Source organism: Vipera ursinii, assembly GCF_947247035.1.
Source record: "Vipera ursinii genome assembly, chromosome: 2".
Taxonomy (NCBI): Eukaryota; Metazoa; Chordata; class Lepidosauria; order Squamata; family Viperidae; genus Vipera; species Vipera ursinii.
In genome coordinates, this window is record NC_139513.1 from 208,014,173 (window position 1) to 208,041,668 (window position 27,496).

A 27,496-nucleotide genomic window follows, 5' to 3' on the forward strand; every position below is an offset into this window, starting at 1 on the left:
TCTTTGGGTTGGGCTATGAATGGGTGGGGAGGGAAATCAGATTATGTATGTGGCAATATTTGCACATTTTTGTAACTTGCATATATTAGTTATGAACAACTGGGACTTACTTAGTTAGTTCCCAATACAGATTTACTCATTTATACCTTATGTAAGTAGTGATTAGATTTATTTATTTATTTATTTATTTAATTTATTTTATTATTTTATTTTATTATTTTATTTATTTTATTTATTTTATTTTTTTTATTTTATTTATTTTATTTTTTTATTTTATTATTTTATTTATTTTATTATTTTATTTTATTTTATTTTGTATTTTATTATTTATTTTATTTTATTTATTTTATTTTATTTTATTATTTTATTTTATTTTATTTTATTTTATTTTATTTTATTTTATTTTATTTTGTTTTGTTTTATTTTATTTTATTTTATTTTATTTTATTTTATTTTATTTTATTTTATTTATATACCGCCCTTTTCCCGAAGGACTCAGGGCAGTGTACAGGGCAAATTAAAAAAATACAATATACAGATTAAAATATGATTAAATTAATAGCCCCAACACATTAAAATTGGATTTAAAACCTTAAAAACCCCTCAGTCCAGGCCGGCCAGCTCGAATAGCCAGGTTTTTAGGTCCCAGCGAAATGAACGAAGGTCGGGGGCGATCCGGAGTTCCATTGGCAGCTGATTCCATAGGGCAGGTGCGCCCACCGAGAATGCTCTCCCCCTGGGAATCACCCGCCGGCACTCCTTGACCGGCGGGACCCTGAGGAGGCCTTCCCTGTGGGAGCGCATGGGACGATGGGAAGTTGACGCTGGCAGCAGATGCTCCCTGAGATAATCCGGACCCATGCCATTTAGGGCTTTATAGGTCATCCAGAAGACTTGGGAGAAAAAACTGCAATTTTTTTATGGGGTTCTTCTCAGGTTGTCAGAATGCAGAGAGACTTCTGACCTAAGGCGATGGAGCGATGCTAACAATACTAGAATAAAGTTAGCCCTTTCAAATATCGAGTAGCAAGCTTATGCTTGGATGCTGGTGGAAGCATGGATGCTATGGACTATCTTACAGAATGACTTATCATGGCAAAAGAGAGAGGGTTATTTACAAAATCACAGTGTCCATCATGGTAGCCAAACAGAAAACGACCATTTACCAGATGTCCCTAACGGCGTAGCTCTTTCCAATCTCCCAATTTTTAAACTTTTATATTTTGATTAATCCAGCTATAATTTCCCCCACCCCCCACCCCCCCAAAAAAGATAAAGAAACAAAACCCCTCGTCAAGTCTACGTGGGACCTCCTGGAGACAGCCGAAGGTCTTTTTGCAGCATATCATACTTTCCATTTATTCCAAATATTATTTTAACACAGTAGCCTTTTTAATTAAAACTGAAGCCAGAAGCCGTTCCAAAAAGCACGCAGGAGAAGATCTACGGTCACGTTTGCAAACAAATAAATGCCGGAATGGCTTCATTGTGCTAAACAACAAGAAACCTTCCTGGGCGTTTTGACAATGTGTTTCAAAGGTGGCAAAAAAAAAACACACAAAAAAAAACCCCAACCATAATTTAGAGGCTACCATAATCTGTACGGGCGATCTCGTTCGTAAATGCAGATAACTCTTTAAAACAAGGCGGTCTTCATTTTGACGCGGGGCGATGGCAGAACCCAGACGCCTCTGCCTGCCTTTTCCCCAACAGACTGGTGGTAATTTGATAGCTTCGACGCGTGTTTTTGCCAAGGGGAGCCAAGGCTTTAAAACGGCTGCCAGGCAGCGCCTCGCCAATCCGAGCAGTCGAGCGAAAGGGAGAAAGGGAAACCAGTCGCTTTTCAGGAATTGCACAATTAGGATCGCTTCGGACTGCCGCGCAGGTTAGTCGATTTGGGCTGCAGGGCTGCGGGCGAGCGGCAGACTGGAGCCAGTAGAGAGACAGGCGAGCTTTGGTTGAAATAAACGCCTCGGGTTTTGTAGGCTCCCCGTTTCAAGAGTAGGGAAATGAAGGCAGAGACTTCATCAATGTAAAGGCACCTCTCCGCTTCAGAGTGATGCGGCCCTGCACATTTGTTCGTTTGAGAAAAAACATTGTCATCATCATCATCATTAGCGAGATTATATTATGTAATATTGCTTTTATTTGGGAAGTCCTTTGGCAGGAGATTAAATATGTCGTGCCGAGTAACTCTGAAATGCGCAGTGCAAATTTATCAAACGTTGGGTTCAACTGATGGATAGAAATGCTCTTAAACGTCTGTGTGTGTGTGTGTGTGTGTGTGTGTGTGTGTAGGGGGGGTTGTTGATCAAGAAAACCAAATAGGTCCTGCACTGTGAAAATAAAGGCCAGTGCGGTATTGTAGTAGGAAAAGCGCACGAACTTTTAAATTAGGGAGCAATTTCTAAGTCACTATGGGCAATGCCAGTGTGTTAATTTTAGTCCCACCACAGAGTATATTTTTTTTAACCTTTTAAAATGAATGGCCTTAAAAGATTTCATTAAAGTCCCACTGAATTCAGTGGGGCTGACCTTTAGGGCAGTGGATATACTGCTAAGCTTGTAAGCCGCCCTGAGTCTTCGGAGAAGGGCGGGATATAAATGGAATTTAAAAAAAATATATAGGATTGCAACCTAAACTGAGTATGCCGCAATTTGCTTGATTCACAAATCACACTAAGCCATAAAGTTTATGAGTTTTTTTTAAAAAAAAACACATAGGTGTAGTCACAGTATGCTAAACTAAACAAACAACCTATATTTTTGTTAACATTCCTGAGGCTGTAGCACTAATATACTTGCTAGCAGCAGACTGAATGTACTTGTTCTGTTCCAGCCTACGACCGGCTCTGTTTGTGTGTCAGGGACAACGCCTTTTTCCTTTTTACAGTCAATAGGCTGGAAAGACCCAACCCAAATTTATTAACACTTCAAACAAAAAAGCAATAGAATATTTCCTTCAATAAATGAATCAAAATTGTTAAGGAATTTGTTGTGCAGAGGTCTCCTTGTGCTACCAAAGAGTTGCACAGACAAGGAAGTGTACTGAGAGCAGTAAGAGTCACACAGTAAACACAAGAGTACACTGAGTTGTAAAAGCAAAAAGTAGTTTACTTTTGAGGTGGTGTAAAAACAAAAATGCACAGTCAAAAATAAATAGTCCAAGTAGCAATCCAAAATACAAAGTTTTCTTACCGGTCCAGAGGTCAATACACAGTTCAGGTTTATCACAATAACAGAGCAAAAACAGTAATAGTAGAGAGCCGTGAATTCAGAGAGAGAAAGATGCTAGTTACTAGCTCCCTCTTATGGCTATGAGAACACTTACACACCCATTGGCCAATTAACATCTTAAAGATATAACATCATGGTTAATATATTTTCAGCCCAACATTGTAGGCTAACACCATATGCCTAACAAAAATATCAAACAAGAGTTAAACAGAAGTATCAAGAACAGACCAGGATTCCCTTAGAATGTCTCCAAACGGTTGCCTTCAGCAACCAGCCCCGCCCACACCTTCCCCTTTTATTATCAGTCCCAAGGCATGGTTTCTCACTGCCTTCTCCTCGTCTCACTGAGTTGCCTCATTGATTTTCTCTGCTCTGCTCTGCTCTGCTGGATTGCCTTCTGCTTCTAGCGTCTCTGAATACATTCAGCTGTGACTCTTCTGAGTGCAATACCTCGTACTCACACAGCTGAGCCTTATGAGGAACATGACTGGAGGGGCCAGGCTGAGAGTCCTGCAGTGCATCAGAGCCTCCCTCTGACACCAAAGGCTCTCCAAACCCCTCCTCCTCCTCCTCAGATTCATCGGACTCAGCTGCTGAGAGCACAGGCTGACACTGAATCACAACAGTACTTTATCTTTTCATTTTATTAGCTCTAACTATAAATTTCTAAGGGACAAATATTCTAGCACATCTTACCTTAGTATACGGGATGTACAGGTAGTCCTCGACTTACGACCACAATTGAGCCCCAAAATTATGTTGTTAAGTGAGACATTTGTTATGTGAGTCTTGACCCATTTTATGAGATTGCTTGTTAAGTGAAACACTGCAGTTGTTAACGTTTGTAACAGGGTTGTTAAGTGAATCTGGCTTCCCCATTGACTTTGCTTTTCAGACAGTTGCCAAAGGGGATCACGTGACCCCGGGACTCTGCAACCATCATAAATATGAGTCGGTTGCCAAGCATCTGAATTTTGACCCTGTGCCTGTGAGGATGCTACAACGGTCATAATTGTGAAAAATGGTCATAAGTCACTTTTTTTCAGTGCCATTGTAACTTTGAACTGTCACGAAATGAACTGTTGTAAGTCGAGGACTGCCTCAATATTGATCTGAACTGGAACAATGAGATTCACATTGTTTGAGGACGTGACTGTACCATATACTGTAAATCTGGCTGTGGAAGCACTATCCCATCTGAATGTATTGGAATCTGACTGGTCCTAGTGTGGATACTGTTGAGTTATGGTTGAGCAATAAATGGAAGGATCAAAATTTTCCCACTCTTCCTTTAATATTGCAAATTTTTGAGGGTATACTGCAACTGGCAAATGTGAGGAGACTATGTATTTTTGGGAAAAGACCCTCTTGATTGTTATGTCTGAATAAGGAAGGGCATGTGTCATGAATTGGGTTGTCCTTGCCTGCATTGAGGACACCTATTGTTCTAGAACTAAGAAAAAAAAATCTGGGATTTTCTCAATTTCTGAGTGAAAGGTGCTGCCGGTTTTAGCTAGGAGAAAAATAATTCTTAGGAATCTAAACTTCAGGAAATCATTTCACTAAAAGAAAAAACAAGAGCCGTGGTGGTGCAGTGGTTAGAATGCAGTAATGGAGGCTGACTCTGCCCGCTGCCAGCAGTTCAATCCACCCAGCGAGATAGGTTATATGCTGGTAGTGCAGTGGTTAGAATGCAGTATTGCAGCTAATTCTGCCAACTGCCAGCAGTTCGATTCTCACTGGGTCAGGGTTGACTCAGCCTTCCATCCTTCCAAGGTCAGTAAAGTGAGGACCCAGATTGTTGGGGGCAATATGCTGACTCCGTAAACCGCTGCAAAGCACTATGCAGCGGTATATAAGTCTAAGTGCTATTGCTATTGTTATAAAGTTGCCAAATTCTTATTTAATCACTCAGGCTGTGGACAATGATGAGGGCAAAGGCTTGGATCCTGAAGCAGCATTTTGAAGGGGTTCCTAAGCAGAGTGACTTTGAATTAATAGAGATAAACCTACCAGATCTAAAGCATGGAGGTAAGAGGAATCGTTGGATTGTGATTTGTATTACAGGTTTCCCATGTCAATAACCTTTGTCCTAGTGTTGTTTTTTTGTTTTTTTAAAATATGATTCCTGCACCCAAACATATCTTGCAGAAAATATTAAACACCTTACACTAAAAAAAATTGCTTTGAAAAATTGGATTATGACAAGCGCCTTTAAAGATATTAATTTAGGGGAGAAATGCATCCTGAAAATTCATGGATGAGTGGTGAGTTTTGCTTGTTTTTAAAGTTTACAATGAATTTGGAAACGGGACAAATGAAGTCAAGATTAGAAAGTGGGAAACTATATTGCTGAAAACTGGTTAATTAAATCATGGGCCAAGAGTTTTTGGCCCATGAGTCTATAAAATGAAAGACTGTTTTCAGTGTTGAGTTGTCGAATTTAGGAAGTATGCTTTTGAAGTGACCTGCTCTTACACCATTTGACCAGAAAAATTCACTGAGAAAAACATCACACAACTTAGATCAGACATGTCAAACACAAGGCCCGGGGGCCGGATCCAGCCCACGAAGTGGTTTCATGTGGCCCACGAAGCCATCCTGGAAACAGTGAGGGAACGGCCCCCACTGCCTTGGCCCTGGCCCAGAGACCCTCCTTCTGCCAGAGACCCTCAGATCTGTCCCACTCCTGCCCAGGCCCCCATAGGCACCCTTGATGCGAACGATGTAGAGCTGGCCACGCCCACCAAGTAGGCCATACGCACTCTAGCCACGCCCACCCAGTAGGCCACAGCCACCCTGGCCATACCTATCCAGCTCCCTGAGGGCAACTGCAATGCTGATGCGGCCCTCAATGAAATTGAGTTTGACACCCCTGACTTAGATGAAAAGAATGCTCTCAGTTTTCATCTATTCCTCCAAGTCCAAGTCTAGAGTTTGTTTTTTTTTTGCTCTTTACCCGAGGCCTCAAATTGAATGAATAAACAAATAAAAATACTTTGAAATTTGTATTCCTTGCTGTTCCCACCTCTTTATTGGTATAATGTATTTCCTTCTATTTCTTACTTATTTTTTCCTAAGGCATATAAAACAATAAGATTTTTAACAGAAAAATAGTATAAAAGTTACACATTTTGTATAACTGGTAAAATAGCATGGTGTAAAGAAACTCCCTTGTGCATATAAATTGCATTTTCAGACTAGTGCACCTCTCCCATTTTCTGTCCATTCCTTCCTGGTTTCTTTTAAAGGAAAATAGATTATCAAATGGTAGTTTTCTCTCCAGTATCACGAAGGCAATCCGCTTGGTTATCAATGACAGACACTCGCAGATACAGAACTTTTATTATACACATTAGAAAACTACAACATTACATTACTCTTTGACACAATCGTCATTCAAATTGAGGCCCTTGTCATAACGTCTTACAAGGTTTGAAATTCCCTAGTAGTCCCTTGGCACCAAATCTGAGCTATAGGGAGAGGTGATCAAAACCATCCCAACGGAACTGCTTCAAAAGGTTCTTGGGCGCGTCTAGCAGTGTGCGGGCGAGTATTATCATGAACCAACAACACACCGGAAGTGGTGCCATAGAAAATTCCGCCAAATGTGAAGATGCCAAAGGAGTACTGCTAGTGAAGTTCATGGGGCTGGTTCAACCATCAATTCAGATGTCTACTGTGAAACATTACGAAAACTCAGACAACCCATCCATAACGAGTGTCAGGGCATGCTGACTTCCAATGTGGTGTTGGTTGACGATAATGCTCGCCCGCACACTGCTAGATGCAACCAGGAACTTTTGAAGCAGTTCTATTGGGATGTTTTTGATCACACACACACACACACACCCAATAGCCCAGATTTGGCGCTACTACTAGGGAATTTCAAACCTTGTAAGATGTTATGACAAGTGCCTCAATTTGAATGGCGATTATGTCAAAAAGTAATGTAATGTTGTAGTTTTCTAATATGTATAATAAAAGTTCTGTATCTGCAAGCGTCTGTCATTGATAACCAAGCTTGTAAGCCGCCCTGAGTCTTCGGAGAAGGGCGGGATATAAATGGAATTAAAATAAAAATAAAAAATAAACCAAACGGAGGTTTTTTTTTCCAAATTGCCCTCATATATTAGTTTGACATTTCATAACTTTTTCTTCTGTATTTCAGAGCTGCTGCTCAAAAGTGTGTTTCTTAGCGTGGACCCCTATATGAGGTATTATTGTTTGTGCTTTGTGCTTCAATACTAAAACCCCACTTTTTTCTGACCATTGACCTTTTCTCCTAATTTCCCAATTATTGTACTTTAGTCATCTCCCAACAGCCTTTTTGATAGCAGAGGGCAGTATGAATGAAGGCAAATATACGTGCCCCAGGATAATGTTGGAGGATGCAATGTGTGTTAGTCACCCAGTATAGAGGTTTAGTTCGCCAAGCTTTCAGAACTGTATTGATCCATTCTGGTGAGATAAAAGTTCCCTGAGGACGGGCTTCAGCATGAGTCTGAAAACCCAAAAGATTAAACCTCTGTTCCCAGTGACCGACTCAGATTGGATCCTGCAGAGGATAAATATACACATTTTCCTAGTTTTGGCCTGAAGATGCCTTATTCGGTTAACCTTATGGGCATGTGTACATGAAGCAGCCTTCCTCTCTTTCCCAGCGTATAACTGAGGCTGGCTAACTTCAATTTTTTCTCTCTCTAAAAATGTGCAAGTGGCATTTTGCATCTTTTCTAATACAAGGCTTTTTGTAGGCCAGGAATGAACTGTTTTGGGCTGCTAGAGACATGCCCCCTCTTGTTGGTTTGCTGCAAAGTCCCTTCTTCCCATCTAGCCATATGGTTTGTGGTGCTGGAATGACATAATACCACAAAAGTATCAACACCACCAAGAATTCTAGAGAAAGTGGAAGCCCCAAGACTTTTGTACAGTAACTATTTAGAGACAAATATCCAAATACAGATAGTCCTTGAATTACAACCATTCGTTTAGTGACTGTTCAAAAGGCACTGAAAGAAAAAGTGATTTATGACTGTTTTTCACCCTTAGGACCGTTGCAGCATCCCCATGGTCAGGTGATCAAAATTTGGATGCTTGGCAACTAGTTCATATTTATGATGGTCCTGAGGTCATGTGATCACCTGTTGTGATCTTCTGACAAGCAAAGTCAATGGGGAAGCCAGATTCTCTGCCAGATTCTCTTAATAGCTGTGTTATTAACCGAACAACTGCATTGATTCACTTAACAACTGTGGCAAGAATGGTTGTAAAATGGAGCAAAATTCACTGAGCAACTGCCTTGCTTAGCAACAGAAATGTTTCACTTAAATGTGGCCATAAGTCAAAGACCAGCTGTAGGCAGATCCCTTTGTTTCTACATTAATCTGGCAAGTCCATGGTTTTAGATAGCTTTGATATATTGCTTTTTCTAACAGTTGCAAGTAAGGCATCATCATTATGTGTAAACTAGAGTCCTTTGCTGTATGACAAGCCCTTCTCTTCATGGAATCTGATGTCCTGATTTATTTGTGATTCTGATCTAGTTGCTATTACTAGAGACACACCAAGCTCAAGAGAGCAATGTTATTACTTAAAGATAGGACAGATGGCTAAGCCTGCTGTTCTAGACATTTAGCCGAAGCAAATGATACTGGCATATTTTGTGGTTTTTCATGGTCTGGAGAATAGAACATTTATTTAATCATTGTTTGCAGGTACCAAAAGGTGTTTGATGTAGCACAAATGAGTAACTATGTAGCGTCCTGAAAGAATAACTCCCTTGCCAAATTAGAATTTGTTGTAACTTATATTAATGTCTAATTACCGGTATGTACTTCCATATGACCTAAAAATAAAGTTGCCACAAGAAGCGGCTTATACTGCAGGTCGAAGTACAGTATTCATTGCTGTCATAGCTAGATATTAAACATGACATAAAAGCCTGGCTCTGCCCTAACTTCATTATGAAATGAGTTTGACTCAAGTCCAGGCTACCGTAAATCACTTACATTTATGTTTCTCTCTCCTAATGTGAATTAAGCCTGTCAATCATGTCAGTGATTAATTGGCCCCATGTATTTCTCTAAAGAAAAAATCATACATTGATTTTTGCTTCATTTTTGTTTTGCAGAGTATACAGCAAGAGACAGATGAAGGAAGGGGACATTATGATGGGATCTCAGGTTGCAAGGTAAGATCTACCTTGATTTTTGTCCTGTTCCACCAGCTGCTGGTTGGTCTCCTTTCTTACAGGTGAAGTTAAATTGGGCATTGGGCAATAAAACGAAAAGTAAAGCAACACCCACATTTGTATTTGTATTCTGTTGGAAACAAGTGTGGGCTGAGTCAAAGTAATTACACAAGGTCCTCATTAAGGCTACAATATAAATAGTAAATAATACACAGTCCACAAGACCTGTCAATTTGGTAGACTTTGTGGCCTTGTCCAAATTGAAGGGGGAAAAAAAGCACAATTAAGGATATGCAAATAGAACCTACAGTACATCAAGCTGTATCGTTGGTGCTGTTCCAAGGATAGCTGAATAAACATTAACAAAAGATTCAGGAAAAAAAAAGGCTTCCCGGCACAATAAGAGTAATAAAATCAAGTTTTGAATGCATGAAAAGTTCTCCATTTGATACTGAAAATACTCCAATTCAGGGACCATCTTAGCTTCTCCTATGGGGGCTCTTCTCCTCAAATGATGGAAGGAAATGCAGCTTTTAGATATTTCAAAGCCATTTAGGACTTTACAGAATAATATTAATGCTTTGAAATATGCCTAGAATGGTCTCATAGCACGCTCAACATAACAAATCCCTGCAGGTTTTTAGTGTCAGACTGTGAGTTACCCGGCTCCTTCATAAATGTTTAGAAAGGATGATTAAAAACTGGTTATGTTTGCAATCCATAGAGTTTCTTTGATGACTAGTATAACTAGGTACCTGTGTTGTTTTCAAAGGATTTTGGAAAGCAGAAATCCTTCATTTCCTGTAGGAACTTTTGTTGTGGCAATGGCGGGCTGGACAACACATTTTATTTCCAATGGCAAAGACCTATCACCAATGCTTTCAGACTGGCCAGCAAATCTTCCAAGATCATTGGCTCTTGGAACAATTGGCATGCCAGGGTAAGTGTACCCTAATAATGTACTTGATGGAGATGATGTGATGGATTGTAGCCCAGACTTTAAATATTGCTACATGGTACTTGAGCTAAGGGTGGTCCTGCATAGGCTATTAAACCTAAGAGTGATGGTTCCACAATGAGGGATCCTATGAGAAACATACTTTTTACCTGGGAAAGGTATATTCAGAGGATGTCAGCCTAATTCTTCATTCCCTGATACCAGTGTGGGTATGTGGGTGTGAACAGCAACGTGTCCAGAAACATTTTCTTGAGTCCTAACCAAATAAACCTCCTGTGTTTATTTTTTATTCTGTTTTTCAAATTCATTTTTCGTTAGTTTTTGTGCAAAATAAAAATGATACAAATTTATAGAAAAAAGGATCTAAAGTCAAAGTGTTAAGTAAACCGAAAAGAAATAAAAAAGAAAAAGAAATGTATAAATAAATAGCTTCCAGTCTTTCCCTCCCCAGTAATTATAATAAAACATATTTATCTTTAGTCTTTTTAAGCTAAAGATCATAGGTCCCCTCTTTCCATATTCTACCCTTATAATCATCTGACCCATATTTCATAAGTTCTTTTTTTTTCTTCTTTCAGCAAAAAGTGCACATAAGGTTTCAAGTCACTAACAGTTGTCAGGCACAAGGGATCAGGGTTATGTTAGGTTGCAGCATAGAAGATGTATCCAAGTCTATACAGAAGAGTCTAGTCAACTAATCATCAGCACGACAATGGTGCTAGAAAAGATTTCATGGAATTTAGAGGGGACTGGATTTGGATCATTCATGGCAACATAAGGAGTCTAAACTGATGTCATGTTTAACTCCGCCCCCCCTCCCCCCAGCTCTGCCTGTTCTTCTATACCAGGGGTAGGCAACCTCGGCTCTTTTATGACTCATGGACTTCAAGTTCCAGAATTCCTGAGTCAGCTATGCTGACTCAGGAATTCTGGGAGTTGAAGTCCATGAGTCATAAAAGAGCCGAGGTTGCCTACCCTTGTTCTATACCAGGGGTAAGCAACCTTGGCTCTTTTATGACTCGTGGACTTCAGCTCCCAGAATTCCTGAGCCGGCATGGCTCAGCTTGGAAACCTCTCCCTTTCCCCTCAGGAGGGCTGGCTCAGGAATTCTGAGAATTGAAGTCCACGAGTCATAAAAGAGCCATGGTTGCCTACCCCTGTTCTATACAATGTAGTTATTGTCTTTTCCCTAATCAAACAAGTCAGTTTTGCCATCTCTGCACATTTTGTCCTCTTCACCAATCATTCCCCCCATTGTAGGTATTTCAGAGTTTTATGCATACAGTTTGAATAATCTTGCTGCATTTACCATGTACAAAAACAGAAGTCTGTAAGTCTTTTCTAGCTGTTTGTCCAAGAAAAGTTCTGGTTCCAGGTAAAGGTTCATATTTACAATTCTTTGTGTCATTGTATTGAAACCCAAACATATCTGGCCTTTTTACAGATCTGCCAAGCGTAATAAAATTACCTTTCACGTTTTCATATTTCCAATATGTATTTGAAATACCTTTATATGAATCTAGAAAGTTTTTCTGGTGTCACATGCCAATGGCATACCATTTTGTAAAAGTTCTCTTTTTAAAGAGCCTTGGTGGAGCAGTGGGCTAATGCCTCCTTAAGTAACACCAGCTGCCTGCAATTAGTGCAGGTTCGCATCCCACCAGGCTCAAGGTTGACTCAGCCTTCCATCCTTCCGAGGTAGGTAAAATGAGGACCCAGATTGTTGGGGGCAATTAAGCTGACTTTGTAATAATGCCGCTTGGGGTGTGTGTGAAAGCCCTAATAAGCAGGCATATACATAGAATGAAGGCTACTGCTAAGCTTGTAAGCCGCCCTGAGTCTTCGGAGAAGGGCGGGATATAAATGGAATTAAAATAAATAAATAAATAAATAAATAAATAAATAAATAATGACATACAGTGAATTTTAGTCCTTTCAGCCACGTATTTTCCCTTTGATCCATCTGTATATTATACCGTATATACTTGAGTATAAGCCGAATTTTTCAGCCCACTTTTTGGGCTGAAAAATTCCACTTCGGCTTATACTCCAGTCAACAAAAAAAACTTACCGAGGACTTGTGCGCGGCCAAGGCTTTGGTGCTTCCGGGATCGCGCGCACCTCTCCCAAGCCACCGCCGTCCGGAGACCTGACGAAGTTTGGGGAGGTGCGCGCGCAAACCTCCCCAAACGTCGGCAGGTCTCCGGACCTCCGCGCCCTGCCTGCCTGCTTCTTTCCGCTGCGGAACGAAGCAGCCTGCCTGCTTCTTTCAGGCAGGCTGCTTCTTTCCGCAGGCAGGCTGCTTCGTTCCGCAGCGGAAAGAAGCAGGCAGGCTGCTTCTTTCCGCTGCGGAACGAAGCAGCCTGCCTGCTTCTTTCAGGCAGGCTGCTTCTTTCCGCAGCGGAAAGAAGCAGGCAGGCTGCTTCTTTCCGCTGCGGAACGAAGCAGCCTGCCTGCTTCTTTCCGCTGCGGAACAAAGCAGCCTGCCTGAAAGCCACGTATTTTCCCTTTGATCCATCTGTATATTATACCGTAGCTAAATTAAACAAAAAACTACAATGTTGAAAAAGAAAATGCCAGCCTCGAACATCAGCTTTAATTCCAGATCCTGGATTTATTTTTAGGTCCTTTCTGCCTGGTTCAAGTTAAAGTGTTGTCCATCAGACCTTTTGCTAGCAGAAAAAGTTATACAGGTAGTCCTTGATTTAAGACCATAATTGAGCCCAAAATTTATGTTGCTCAGCAAGACATTTGTTAAGTGAGTTTTGCCCTGTTTTATGACCTTTCTTGCCACAGTTGTTAAGTGAATCACTGCAGTTGCTAAGTGAATCTGGCTTCCTCATTGACTTGCTTGTCCGAGTCACAAAAGGTGATCACATGATCCCAGGTCCTGCAACTGTCATAAATATGAACCAGTTGCCAAGCGTCCAAATTTGTGACCAACGGGATCCTGCAATAGTCATTAAGTGTGAAAGTTAGTCATATGTCACTTTTTCAGTGCCATTGTAACTTTGAATGGCCACTAAACAGACTGTTATAGGTTCATTTTAGTTAATCTCAGATCTTTCCTTTCCTTTCCTTTCCTTTCTTTTTTCACTTGGTTTTTTGATCATTCCTGTTGGCAATTTTTAAATTGTTGGTGCATTTGAAGTCTTACAGTGGATGTTTTAAAGGTTTTCTAATATAGTATATCATGTAGGCTGTTGACAGTTGATGGCCTCTGTAGGGATACAAATTGAAGGAATGAACAAACGATGAATGAATGAGCACATAATACTGTATTATTTCAGAATTCTTTTTTTTTTAAATTCCATTTATATCCTGCCCTTCTCCGAAGACTCAGGGCGGCTTACAAGCTTAGCAGTAATTCCCCATGTGTTTACTAGCCCTCAAAGCTGAGGAATCCCGACTTATTCTATGGTGCTTTTAATTTAATTTAATTTAATTTAATTTATTGAGATTTATATACCGCCCTTCTCCCAAAGGGACTCAGGGCGGTTTACAGGGCATAAATATAAATAACAATATAAACATTACAAACATTAAAAACAATTAAATCAGTGCCCAAGTTAAAACAAGAATAAAACAAGCCAATAAAAACCCATGTACCCCCACCAGGCTAGACCCGCTAGTTCAAATAAATGGGTCTTCAACCCGCGACGGAAGGATCGGAGGTCTGATGTCGTCCGGAGCTCCACCGGCAGTTGGTTCCACAAAGCCGGGGCACCCACAGAGAAGGCCCTCCCCCTGGGGGCCACCAGTCGACACTCCCTGACAGGAGGCACCCTGAGGAGGCCCTCTCTGTGGGCGCGCACAGGGCGGAGGGGAGTCGACGCCGGCAGCAGATATTCTTTATGTGTAAGCAGGTTGTTTCCATTAGTTGTAAATGTTTGTATTTGAGTCCTTTTTGATTTTTATGTTTTGGACATATCATGCTGTCAGTGTTTATTTTCACAAGCTTTTAATTCTTTTTTTTTTCTTGCAGTCTTACTGCTTATTTTGGCCTACTGGAGATCTGCAGGCCCAAACCAGGAGAAACTGTCTTAGTTAATTCAGCAGCTGGTGCTGTGGGCAATCTGGTTGGGCAGATTGCTAAAATTAACGTAAGCGGATATGAAATATTTTGGATTTCAACTTCCAACAGCCTGATCAATGCACCAGAATTATGAAAACTCTGGTTTGCTTGTCTCTGCTCTATTTACCTCCATGCTCCTTGATTGATACTGCAGAGAAATTTCTGCACATGATCACCTTATTTGCAACACGCCCATTTAGTCATGGGATGAGGGAATATGATACAATATGATGTCATACGTCTCATGATAGCATCACTCAGTGATACCAACTACACGCGGTATAACCTTCACATCGTAACATTACGATGTGACTGATGCCAATTACATTATTCTCATTTTTCATAATGTTTTTGGGATACCACTGTGGCTTCTTTAGGATGCCTGTGCTTTATGTTCATTCTTTGCATCCATAAAAGTACTCTCTTTAATAGTCATTAAAGCTTACAATTTGCAACAAACAAAAACTAATACAAAATTAAAAAGAAAAAAGAAAAATTGAGAAAATGGATGCAGAGAAGAAAAAAAGTAGAAAAAATAGAAAACAAATAAAAATAAAAATATAATACGAACTGTATAAAGCTTATAAACTATACAAAGTAATGACTTTCCCATTTCAAGTCAAGTATAAACAATTTTAGTAATTTATCACCTTCTCTTATGACACAACTATCACTTCCCAATGTTTCAATATCAATGATCACCTTCAATGAGAATGTTCTTTTCTCAATATCCCATCCCTTACTTATAAAAAAAAGTCCATAAAATGTTATCATTTTGCTCCTGAGGTTGGCTAAAGTCCATCAATACTTTTAATCTTCAGCCCTTTCAGATAATGTCCTAGAACATGATTCTTTTTTGTTTTTTTCCTTTGTCCTTTGCTACAAAATTCTGCAAAATTTTGATAAGCTTCGTTTGTCAATCCACTTTATATATCGATGTCATTCTTGCAACCCGTTGCTTTAAAATTTATTTTTAACTTCGTCTCAGCCTTGCCAGCTAACACTTGTTCCATAGCATCTTTTCAATACACTCTGTCCATAGAGGCAGGCAGTCCTTTTAACACCACTCACTTACTTTTATTCCATATGACTTTGGTGTGTTTTGCTACAGTGGACAAATTTCATTTACCTGTATCTTTATTGCGATTAAGTAATTATGTCATCAGTGGAAGCTTCTTCCATGAAAAGTTGGTGTTGTTCTTTTAAGTGCCACTGTAATGGAATATAGTGATTCTCTGGAGGGAGGGGCTACATTCCAGAAGAATGGGAGGCAACTCAGCCGAGATAATTAGGTGTGAGAGGTTGAAGACAGATTCTACCTAATAGTTCACAGATTATATTGTAGGTGCAGAAAATAGAATCCTCAGTCTGGCAGGCTTTTTCTATAGGTGTGAAACAATAAAGAGCTTGGAAGAATTGCCATGTGTCATTCTTGGTTTTCTACCTGACCGCCACAATACTCAACATCTGATCAATGGGATTTTATTTATCCTAACGTGGCTTTTTGTTTTACTGTATGTAAGATATGTCACACTTTGACCACACCAGATTTATAATTCTTGGGTTTTACTTTGGTTTTTTACTTGCTAAGTCAGGGGTCTTCAAACTTGGCCCTTTTATGACTGGCTGAGGAATTCTGGGAGTTGAAGCCCACAAGTCACAAGAGGGCCAAATTTGAAGAGCCCTGTGCTAAGTCATCCTTTTTGAGCTGGCCTATAAAGTTTCTCTCTCTTGTTTTTTCTCCCCCAACCCTCAGCTAACTCTATCTCACAACTTAATCCCATGAATCCAATCCAATCTCCAATCTCTCCTACCTCCTGCCTCTCTCTGCCTGCCTGTCATCTCTATCTCTGTTGAAAATGGTTTATGAAGAAACTCCCATAGCCTTGCAGAGGAACCTGGTCCTCATTGTTTTTGTTTTTTGTTTTAACTGGTAGGGTTGTAAAGTGGTCGGCACTGCAGGTTCTGATAAGAAGTTGGATTACCTTAAGGAACTTGGCTTTGACGAAGTCTTTAACTACAAGACGGTGAAATCCCTGGAGCAGGCTCTGAGAGATGCTTCCCCCGATGGCTACGACTGCTATTTTGATAACGTACGTACAAGACTGAGTCCAACTTTGGACTGGCCTTCTTATATTTTGGGACACCCCTTGCATTTCTCTCTCCCAGACAGTCCACCACCGGTCTCCTTCTATAATGTACAGTGCATACAATAATAACAAAAATAAGGTTTTTAAATCAGGCTTTCTTGGAAAGCAAACCAACAACCCCATATCTCCCCCTCCCCTTCTAGATAAGGTTTTTCAGGGTAGGCATGAATTGTTGGAAGCAGGTGTATGTGTTGTTTGTGACCCACCTTATGTGGGTTCAGCTGAGAGGCTTATTCCTCTACCTATAGATGTATGTTTCTGAGCACCTGTCGGTATATGGGAGGAAGATGAGCAGGTGTGAATGAAGGACATGTGTGGTCTGTGTTTACGTGTGTGCACCTATATTAGTTGTGCTCAAGTACCTGATGCAGGTACGCCTTGCTTAATGACCGAAGCCAGGAGCAGAATTTCTAAGTGATGAGGTTGTAAAGCACATTGTCAATTGACTGCAATGCTTCGATATGGTAGTTCCTAAACTTCCGGTTGCCACCACTGAGCCAATCCCACATTCTTAAGCATGATGTCATGCAATTGCCATTTGTGACCTCCTTCCAGCTTCCCCATTGACTTTGCTTGTGGGAAGCCAGATGGCGACCATGTGGCTGTGGGATGCTGCATGCAATATTATAATTAATTGTGAAGTAGTTGCCAAGCACCCAGATCCGTAATCCCATCGCTGTGGGGATGCTGTTATAGTCATAACTATGAGAACCTGTCATAAGTACCACCTGTTTAGTACTGGAACAGTCACTGAACGAATGGCCATTAACCAAGGCCTACGTGGTACAGGCCACCCTCAACCACAGTTGAGCCCCAAATTTCTATTGTTAAGTGAGAGCTTGGTTAAGCTTGCTCCATTTTACAGCATTTCTTGCCTTAATCGTTAAGTGAACGACTGAAGTTGTTAAATTAGTAACTTAGTTGTAAAGTGAATCTGGCTTCCCCATTGACTTGCTTGTCACAAGATCGCAAACAGTGATCGCATGACCCCGGGACACAGCACTCGTCATAAATGTTAACCATTTGCCAAGCATCTGAATTTTGATCCTATGACCATGGGGAATGCTGCAAATAGTTGTAACTGTGAAAAATGGTCATAAAATCACTTAATTCAGTGCCGTTGTAACTTTGAGCAGTCGCTAGCTGAATTGCTGTAAGTCGAGGACTATCTGCATACTCTGGAGTCCCAAAGGTTTGTCTTACTTGAAATTTGATTGTTTGTTTTTTCTTCTTCTTTCCTCTAAAAAAAGTTGTCTGTGGAGATTCTCAGTCATCCAGGTGTGGTTATCCCAAAGGTACTGTCCCAAAGAAACACAAGAAAGTCCAGTTGCCTCCAGAAAAAAAAAATCAACTTTGGGACTCTAATAAAGTTGTTTTCTTTTTCTGATTGAGCCATTTAGTCTGACAGGATACTGTATGTGTATACATATTTTGAATTTGATTCATTTGAAGCCCCAAATATTTGTTTTGTGTTCAAAAAGGGTTAATCTTACCACTCCCAAAGTAATTTGACCTTTTTTTATTTTTTTATTTTTAATCCCATTTATATCCCACCCTTCTCCGAAGACTCAGGGTGGCTTACAATTTAAAGCACAAACCAATGTGCTTAGCAATAGCCTTCATTCTATGTATATGCCTGCTTATTAGGGCTTTTGGCCCCCCCCAAGCGGCATTATTACAAAGTCAGCTTATTGCCCCCAACAATCTGGGTCCTCATTTTACCTACCTCAGAAGGATGGAAGGCTGAGTCAACCTTGAGCCTGTGTTCAAAAAGGGTTAATCTTACCACTCCCAAAGTACTTTGACCTTTGGACACTTTTTATGTGGCTAGTTCAAACTCAAACAACTGTTTTCAGACTTGAAAATAGATCCTGTGATCCAGGTGGAGTTGACAAACATAGTCACCGGTTCACAGAGAAGACCTCTCTTCGCTCACCCATAACAGCTGATAACTTTATTCATTCTCAAGGGGGGGTAGTTCCCTCCCTCCCCCCCTTTTTTATTGAAAAGTTTTACAATACATTTTATTTTTAACAAAACAAAACCCCTCCCAACCCCCTCCCCTCTCCCCAACCCTCCCCAACACCTCCCTCCCTTCCCCCTCCCCCCTCCCCGACTTCCCAGAGCTAAATACAGGGTATAAAAATAAAAACATAATCTACCTTATGCAAACAACAATAAACTATTAAATCTATCGCACTTTAACTCTTACAAAATAACTACAAGCAATGTAAATATCACATCAATACTTATTCAAATGCTAGGTGAAACTTTTTAGTCCCATATTTATTCTGGATATAATCAATCCATTTTTTCCACTCCACCATATATCTCTGTTGCGAGTGGTCTTTCAGGTACGCCGAAATCTTTGCCCCCCCTTTTTTTTTTTTTACATTTACCAAAATACTTGATCAAAGCAACAGTCGCATTTATGCCCTGATTTTGTCTTTTCACACCATGTTTGGGAAAAATCAAGGAATGTGTTGTGTTATTCCTGTCCCGCAGAACAAAATTCAATGGCAGCTCAAATTCCTCTTCTCTTTTTCAGCTTGTTCTGGGCATCCAGAACTCACCCGCTGGGTTAGCAGTTTACACGGAGCAGTTTTAGGCAGGCTTAACAAAAAGAAAATAGGCAGGGTAACTATTTGTGGCAGAATCAAGAATTAACTTCCCTAGTATTAGATGTGACCTCCTGCTTCCTCCGACTGGGAGATGTTTTAAGTTGAAATAAGCTTGAAATTCCCAAAGCAAAACTCTGTATTTCTTTCCTGTGATCTCTGCTGCTAAGAACGGATTATGGGCATTAGTGAAGCTCTTTCAAAATAAACCCATGTCGATCAGTCAACAATATCCCTCCTCTGGGGAGTATTTAAGTCTTGGCAAATGTTGTGTTGTCTTTGTCTCCACCAGGTGGGAGGAGAATTTTCCAGTGTTGTTTTGGAGCAAATGAAGACATATGGGAGAATTGCGGTGTGTGGTGCTATCTCCTTGTATAATGACACCCAGCTCAAGAAAGGTGCAAATCTCTTTTTCTTTCTCCATGCTGTTTGCTTTCTTCTCCTCCTCCTTCTCCCCCACTCCTCCTCCCACTTCTCTACCTCCTCCCTTTTTTAAGTAAACATTAAAAATACAAACTAAAGTAAAGGGGAGAAAGCAGGGGAATAACAGGACAGATTAAAGAGTGACAAAAAAAAATTACAACAAACGAATATATAACAAAGGTGACCTCCAATGTATTTCAGCGCGGAGATAATAATACAACAGTTTTTTTAACTTTAAATGAATAATCAATATTTAAGTTATCCTCAAATACAATAAACATTTTAAAAGATCAATATTCCTATTATAGTCACTTAATTTTAATCTAACACATAACACATACATTGTCAAACATATATTTTAAAAAAACTACTTTTGAAAGAAGACGAAATACATAAAATATTCTACCTCAGGGTAGAAATGAATAGAGGATGTGATACACCGTGTATCTTTTCTTTTGTCTGCCTTCATCTTTCTGTTAGTTTTTATGAAGATGGAAGAAGAAAGCTCATTTTAGGTTTTTGAGCATAATAGCAATTTGGTATGCTTGCCAGCCAAATGGTATGTATGATAGTAATATTTGATAGTGAGTGGGGAACATGGACAGATGTTGCTGGGCAAATCTCCTTGTTAGAGAGAGAAAAATTCTAGTGACTTATTTCTAATCCTTTTACTGATCATTTTTATAATGAAACCACATTTGTTTTACAATAAATATGAAACTTACTTAATGCTACACTTTGCAAAAGAGTTGCTGTTCCTTTAAGAGATATATTAAAGTGCTTTAATGATTCAATTTATTAAAGCAGCAGCATCTTTTAAAAGCTCATATCCCAAACTGTGCTTTAAGAAATAGTACTACTGTTGAATTACTTTTGAAGAGAATCAATCCTAAAAGAACATTTAGAATAGAAAAGTAGTAATCAACCCCCCTGGGCCATTTCACTTTAAAAAAAAAGTTAAAACTTTAAGAATATATATTTTCATGTTATTGTGGTTTTTTAAAAGAACATGCCCACATTTGGGCAGTTTGGCATTGCAGTTACAATAAGTTTGAGTGGTTATGTATATGTTTCTGTCTTCAAACCGTTGTTCCTTTTTTCTGCAAATTTTCTCCTGCTGCAAAGAAATTCGCAGAGTGCTTTCAGATTTTTTGTTCGTTCATTCATTCATTCATTCATTCATTCATTCATTCATTCATTCATTCATATATAAAATGTATTGGCTGCCCATCTTACCATAGGTTAACTGGGTGGCTTACAGTTACATATAAGTTAAAACATTAACAGTTAAAAATCAAGCATTAAAACCAAAGACACATGGGGAGGGCAGGGGTAGAGTGGGTTGTGGGTGAGATGGGATTTGTTACTAATTATTGAGCTCTTCCCCTGTTGGGGCCCCAAGTCAACTGGCAAAGTCACGTCTTTAGGCCCTTATGAAAAGATAGGAGGGTTTGGGCCAACCTCACATGGGGGGGGCAGGGCAAAATATTCCAGAGGGCAGGAGCCACAGCAGAGAAGCCCCCCCTCCTGGGGCCCCCAGGTGGAATAATCGAGCTGATGGGACCCACAGCATACCTCATCTGCGGGCACGAGTGGTATGGGCCAATCCCAGTGGCATGAGACAGTCCCTCAAGTAACCTGGATCCATGCCACAAAGAGCTTTAGAGGTGATCACCAACATCTTGTATTGCACCCAGAAGCAGTCTGGTAGCCAATGCAGCTTGCAGAGCAGTGATATTACAGGGGCTATTCTTGGGGCCCCAAAACTACCCGTGCTGCCATGTAGAGGACATTACAGTTGTCCATCTGTGAGATGACTAGGGACTGAACAACTGAGCGCAAGTGAATCAAACCAAATACCGTATTTATCGGCGTATAACACGCACCGGCGTATAACACGCACCTTATTTTAAAAAGGAAATTTCAGGAAAAAAACTTAAATTTCGGATAATGGGTCATTAACTATGGGTCATTAACATTATATCGGCATATAACACGCACACATCATTTGCCCCCTATTTTCAGGAAGAAAAAGTGCATGTTATACGCCGATAAATACTTTGGTTGGTTCTCTGGGCGTTCCTTATTTTTGTTTACTGCTGTTGTTGGTGTTTTCATGAGATCCCCAAATCCCACCCCACTCTGCTGCCACCCTGGTTATTTCGGTTACCTTCTGGGAGACAACGCCTCCTGACTGCCATTCCTTGATGATTTTTGGGATGATCAAAATGTTTTTCTTGACTGGAAAGCAGGACTTCCACAGGTGCTTCTTGGCCACCTAAACCAGGGGCCTTGTGGACTTCAGCTCCCAGAATTCTGGGAGCTGAGGTCCACAAGTCTTAAAGTTGTCAAGGTTGCAGACCCCTGGCCTAAACCATGGACCCTTCCCCTGAAAAAGGCACCCAGATGTTCTTCTTTATGCTTTTCAGTGGTTCATTTCCACCAAATTGAGTAACTTTGCCTGAAAACAGGCAGAAGCAAATTTCACATTTAGTTGTAGATACAGGTAGTCCTCGACTTACAGCCATTCATTTAGTGGCTGTTCAAAGTTACACCAGCACTGGAAGTCACTTACAACCTGTACTTGCACTTAAAATGGTCACGTGGTTAAAATTTGGGTGCTTTGGCAACTGGCATGCATTGATGATGGTTGTGGTGTCCCAGGGTCATGTGGTTTCCATTTGTGACCTTCGCAGTTGGCTTCCAACAAGCAGAGTTAATGGGGGAAGCCAGTTTCACTTAACAACATTTCTTAATAACTGCAAGCGGTTTGCTTAACAACCATGAAGAAAGTTCTACAATAGGTTGTGACTCACCTAACAACTGCCTTGCTTAACAGTGGAAATTCTGGTTTCAGTTTTGGTCATAAGTCGAGAACCACTTGTATGCATATATACAGACACCAGGGTCACAAGAAAAGCATAGCAGGATGGAGAAAACTGAAGCCATTCACCATTGTTCTTTGGATAGAATGTGCCCTTAAAGTGAGATTGTTTTCTTGCTAATAGTATAGAAATGGCTTGCGATCGTCTTTTTCGAAAATGTTTTTCATCCTAAACCAGAGGTCTCCAACCTTTTGGGCACCAGGGACCGTTTCTGTGGAGAGAGGGTTTTCCGCAGACCGGAGGGAGTGTGGTTTTGTGTGCTGCCTGCATCTCGTGGATGGGGCTTTCCTTGTTTGTGCGGACCGGTTGCTAGTATGCTGTGGCCCAGTACTGGTCCACGGACCGAGGATTGGGGACCCCTGTCCTAAATGTTCCCAACTAGTTTCTCATTCAGGTACTAACCAGCTCCAACCCTCAACCCACTCAAGTTTATGTAGTAAAAATAAGTATAGATTTAAATAAGTACAGTTCCAGGATAGATCAACCACACCTTTCTTTTTCTTTCTTTCTTTCTTTCTTTCTTTCTTTCTTTCTTTCTTTCTTTCTTTCTTTCTTTCTTTCTTTCTTTCTTTCTTTCTTTCTTTCTCTCTCTCTCTCTCTCTCTCTCTCTCTCTCTCTCTCTCTTTCTTTCTTTCTTTCTTTCTTTCTTCAAAAATCCTTAATTTTAAAACAGTATTCATTCAGGGTAACCTGACTATGTGGCAACAACATCCGTGAACTTTTGTGTTTGAAATTTAATGAGTGATGCAAATAGTTGCACGCCACTAGAGGCCAGTCATGAATTGATTACTTGGATCTGGTTTGTTCAGTGAGCCACCACTGACCAGAGTCACACAATGCTGAGCCAAAAACCAAACCGTTCATTCTGTGTAGAACCAGCGTCAATAAAAATCAAAGCCTTTCAAATAACTTTCTTTAAAGTCTCATGAAGTTCTGGAGAAGTAAATGTTTATTAGGAAACACTATACAGTATAGTAGTATTTTAAAAGCTGAAATTCCCTTATGTTAATTGTGGCTTATTGTGATTGTTATATGGGTGATTATCATTTTGTAACCAACAAAACAAAGTTATTTTCTTCCTGGATGCCTTTTCAACTTTGCATTCCAACTGACCATCTTGGGATTTCTGGTGGTCTCCTGTTCAGGTTTTAACCCAAACTGACTCTGCTTATCACTCCAATCTCAGATAAAATTTGGTGCTTTCACCTGCTGAGACCAAAGTTGTATATCCTTCATGGAAGATCTGTGATACCTGTATAAAAGGGGTTCCTTGGTATTCAGTCCATGATTGTGCCTGTCCTCTTGAACTTTCTAACGAGCTAAGAAGATGCAGCTGGTCAAATAATGATGAGGGCTCTTTTAATTTTGATTTTCTGCCAAGCTATAGCCAGGAAAGTTTAATTTTTCAGTAATCTGATTTAGATATTATGCTACTCCATCACTGTCACCACGCAGTAATTCCTTGTAGTAGTTAACAATAAACCATAGGTTTATTTGATTTTAGCTTAGTTGTTTGAACCCAATTGCATTCGGTTGTTAGCAAGGACCACTTTTGAAGACCTGGTAAGTCCAACCAATATTTAGGATTTATTGGCAGCAGAATCAGCAGCAGAATAAGAATACAAATATTGTTCTGAGCTATTCTTAGGGACAGTGGAAATATTATACCACGACTTTCAAACCGTTTAAAGAAATGGGGTTACAGATGGTAACTAGATCAGTCTTCCTCAAGATTCGCGCAAAACTAAAATGAATGTTTTACATTTTTAGCAGGCAAGAGATACAGTGGCTTCTCTATGCAAATCTGTCTCCCCCTCTTCAGTTATTTGATTTATACCAAAGTGCTAATGCTTCCCCATAAGTACATACCATTAAGACCAACAGTGGCTGTTTAAGAGGTAGACAGATAAAATACGGGATGGAAAACATGGATTTTTGTGGTTTGAGAGTCATATCCTACATTTTCTTTTAGGAGCTCAAGGCAGCATACACTGCCTTCCCACTTCTAATTCTCCCCCCGCCCCCCCCCCCAGCAACCACATGAGATGGATTGGTCTAAGAGAGAATGATTGACTGCCAAGTCACCCAGTGAGCTGCTGTAGCTGAAGAAGGACTACACATTAGATCTTCCTGCTTGGGGACACCCTTAAAATCTTCCCGCTCTTAGTTCAGGGCCTCCCTTGCCCTATTATATTTTGTTCAATTTTTAACATGGTCTCGATAACAGACATCCCGAAGTATATACAGTTAGTCTTCAACTTACGACCACAATTGAGCCCAAAATTTCTGCTGCTAAGTGAGACAGTGAAGTGAATTTTGGCCCATGTTACGAATTTTCTTGCCACAGTGCGTTAAGGGAATCACTGTTGTTAAATTAGTAACATGGTCAAGTGAATCTGCCTTGTTAGAGGGTAGCAAAAGGTGACCACATGACCCTGGGACACTCATAAATAGGAGTCGGTTGCCAAGCATTTGAATTTTATGTGACCATGGAGATGTGGCAATAGTCGTAAGTGTGAAAATCGGTTCTAAGTCATTTCCCCCCCCCCCCGATGCTGTCATAACTTCAGACGGTCACTGAACAAATTATTGTAAGTCGAGTATCTAGTATACTGTAAATATAGTCTACCTGTGCTGTTTGTGTTTAAGACAATTAATGGGTCAGTTTTAAGTATGAAAAAATAAGCAGTATTTTGGTAAAGAATGAGGTAAGCTGAGAGAGCTGTGAAGCAGATACGTGAGATGTCACTGTTTGCATTAAAATACTGTCACCTGCTATACAAAAATGGCACAGCAAAGTCATGTGTTCACAGGGATGAGACAAACAACCAGAGCAAGTAGGAAAATAGCAAAATCATGCAGCTACTTTGAGAAAATGTGACCAAGCCATAGCTGTCTTAGTTCTGAGCAACTCATTCAAATGACTCTCGCCTATCTTTCAGGTGGTGTTTGCTTGACCTCGCTTTAAGGTGAAAACCAAAATTGGCTATATTTGAGCAAGAAAATCAGCTTAGGGTCTTGTTCAGAAGCAGCCTTGGATCACAAAACTGACCAAAAGCAGGACGGTCAGGCTTTGTTGTGATTCAGCATCAGCCTGTGGTTCCGCCAGCTGAGTCGGATGATTCTGAAGAGGAGGAGGAGGAGGGGTTTGGAGAGCCTTTGGTGTCAGAGGAAGGTTCTGATGCATTGCAGGACTCTCAGCCTGGCCCCTCCTGTCTTGTTCTTCATCAGACTCAGCCGTGTGAACACAAGGGATTGGAAGAAGATAATCCACAGCTGGCTTTGTTCAGGGACGCTAGGAACAGGAGGCAATCTAGCAGAGCAGAACAGAGGAAGGCAATGAGGCAACTCGGGAGAAGGCAATGAGAAGCCACGCCTTGGGACTGCTGATAAAAGGGGAAGGTGTGGGAGGTGCTGGTTGCTGAAGGCAACCGTTTGAAGATCTTCTGCTAGAGTCCTGGTCTGTTATTCTTGTTTAACTCTTGTCTGAACTTTTGGTTTAACTCTTTGTAAATAAATTTGTTTGGGGTTTTTCCAGCCTGTTGACTATAAAAAGGGGTTGTCCCTGACATTCAAACAGGGCCAGTCATAGGCTGGAACAGAAGAGACTTTGATGGGTAACCTTGCTGATGTTTTATTTGCACACTGGATTGTATTTGGAAAGAGACACGCTTATGTTTATGATTCAGTTGCAAAGGCTCAATGCAATTTCACTTGCAATTTTTTTTTTTACAAAAACCATTATTACACTGACCGTAGTTGAGAAAATACTGCTCTCTCTCTCTTTTTTCCCCCCAAGTGGGCAGAATATTGCAGGAAACTAGGAAACATAACATATGCAACTTTAGGTAACAGGGACAGGAATGAAGATACGGTGTGACAGGACAAACTTTCCTAACTTTTTCTTCTCTGCACTCTTTTCTAGGGCCATTTGTCCAGGTGCCTATGATCATGAAACAGCTCTACATGGAAGGTTTTCTAGTCACACGTTGGAATTATAGAAAAGATGAAGGGCTGAAGGCAATGCTGAAATGGGTTCAAGAGGTATGTCTATGTGCAATCCAAAGGGAAAAGATCTTGAGCCCGAGATGGCATGCCACGGGAATTTTCTCTCCTCATTTTATAGCAAGTTCAACCCTTTGATATTGGCTGGGCTGAATAACTTTGGTCTGCAGAGGAAAACACGCAAAGAGCTGGATTCTGAGTTACTGCGAATATTGCTTATTTTTATTCTCGAATACATTCAGGAATAGATTTTTGTGTACTCCAGGGTAGAATGTGGGCGTGGATATGTCTAAAACGCACATGTCATGCTTTCCCTTTGTCTTGTCTAAGTGTATTCTTAGATGTTAAATCCCAGGGAGAACTGCTTACATTTTAATGTTTTACTTTTCACCTAGGGGAAAATTAAATACCGTGAGGACATCACCAAGGGTTTCGAAAACATGCCCGCTGCGTTTATGGGAATGCTCAAAGGAGACAACTTTGGAAAGGCAGTAGTAGAAGTATAAAAGTCACTAAGTTCTGCCTTTGAAAGCTCCACAAATCACTGTACCTGCACTTCCTTATGGTCTGACTTGTCTTCTTGCCAACAATTATCTCATTCTCTAAGATTATGCGAATCTACTATGCCACTGCAGCATGCCTCAAGTGTGGCCAAAACAGAAAATCAAGATTATCATGTGAAGTCTAAGGTCAAAAGAAACAAATGCCACTTAGATTTGTTATATCCTGCTGTCAGTATGTTGCCTGAAAAGATGAAGCACACAGAATCCTTTCTTATCCATAAATAGTTTCTACATCCGGAGATTGTATTCAGACATGTTATAGATGGTTGGGTGAGCTTGTGTTGGTTGCGAAATCACATATTAAAAAAAATCTGTTTTATGTGTTACGGTATAGCTTTAACCAGCAAACAAGAGAAACAAGAGAACAAAAAAGATAATACACAAATAAA

General features: G+C 40.3%; 1 protein-coding gene across 1 annotated transcript; it reads left to right on the top strand.

The window, feature by feature from the left end:
* Positions 1-1,295: 1,295 nt before the first annotated feature.
* PTGR1 (prostaglandin reductase 1) lies at positions 1,296-27,496 on the top strand. The gene is made up of 10 exons (XM_083353781.1): positions 1,296-1,885; positions 5,153-5,268; positions 7,409-7,454; positions 9,371-9,430; positions 10,203-10,370; positions 14,374-14,491; positions 16,401-16,556; positions 19,524-19,629; positions 26,465-26,583; positions 26,940-27,496. Exons 2-10 carry the CDS (start codon positions 5,163-5,165, stop codon positions 27,048-27,050), a joined length of 990 nt encoding a protein of 329 aa, XP_083209907.1. The 5' UTR covers positions 1,296-1,885; positions 5,153-5,162; the 3' UTR covers positions 27,051-27,496.

Excerpts from the sequence above, each read along its gene's own strand:
- PTGR1 (XM_083353781.1), top strand. The coding sequence starts at position 5,163 with ATGATGAGGGCAAAGGCTTGGATCCTGAAGCAGCATTTTGAAGGGGTT. Across the intron at positions 7,455-9,370 it reads AGCGTGGACCCCTATATGAG|AGTATACAGCAAGAGACAGA; the intron begins GTATTATTGTTT and ends TTTGTTTTGCAG. Across the intron at positions 16,557-19,523 it reads ACGACTGCTATTTTGATAAC|GTGGGAGGAGAATTTTCCAG; the intron begins GTACGTACAAGA and ends TGTCTCCACCAG.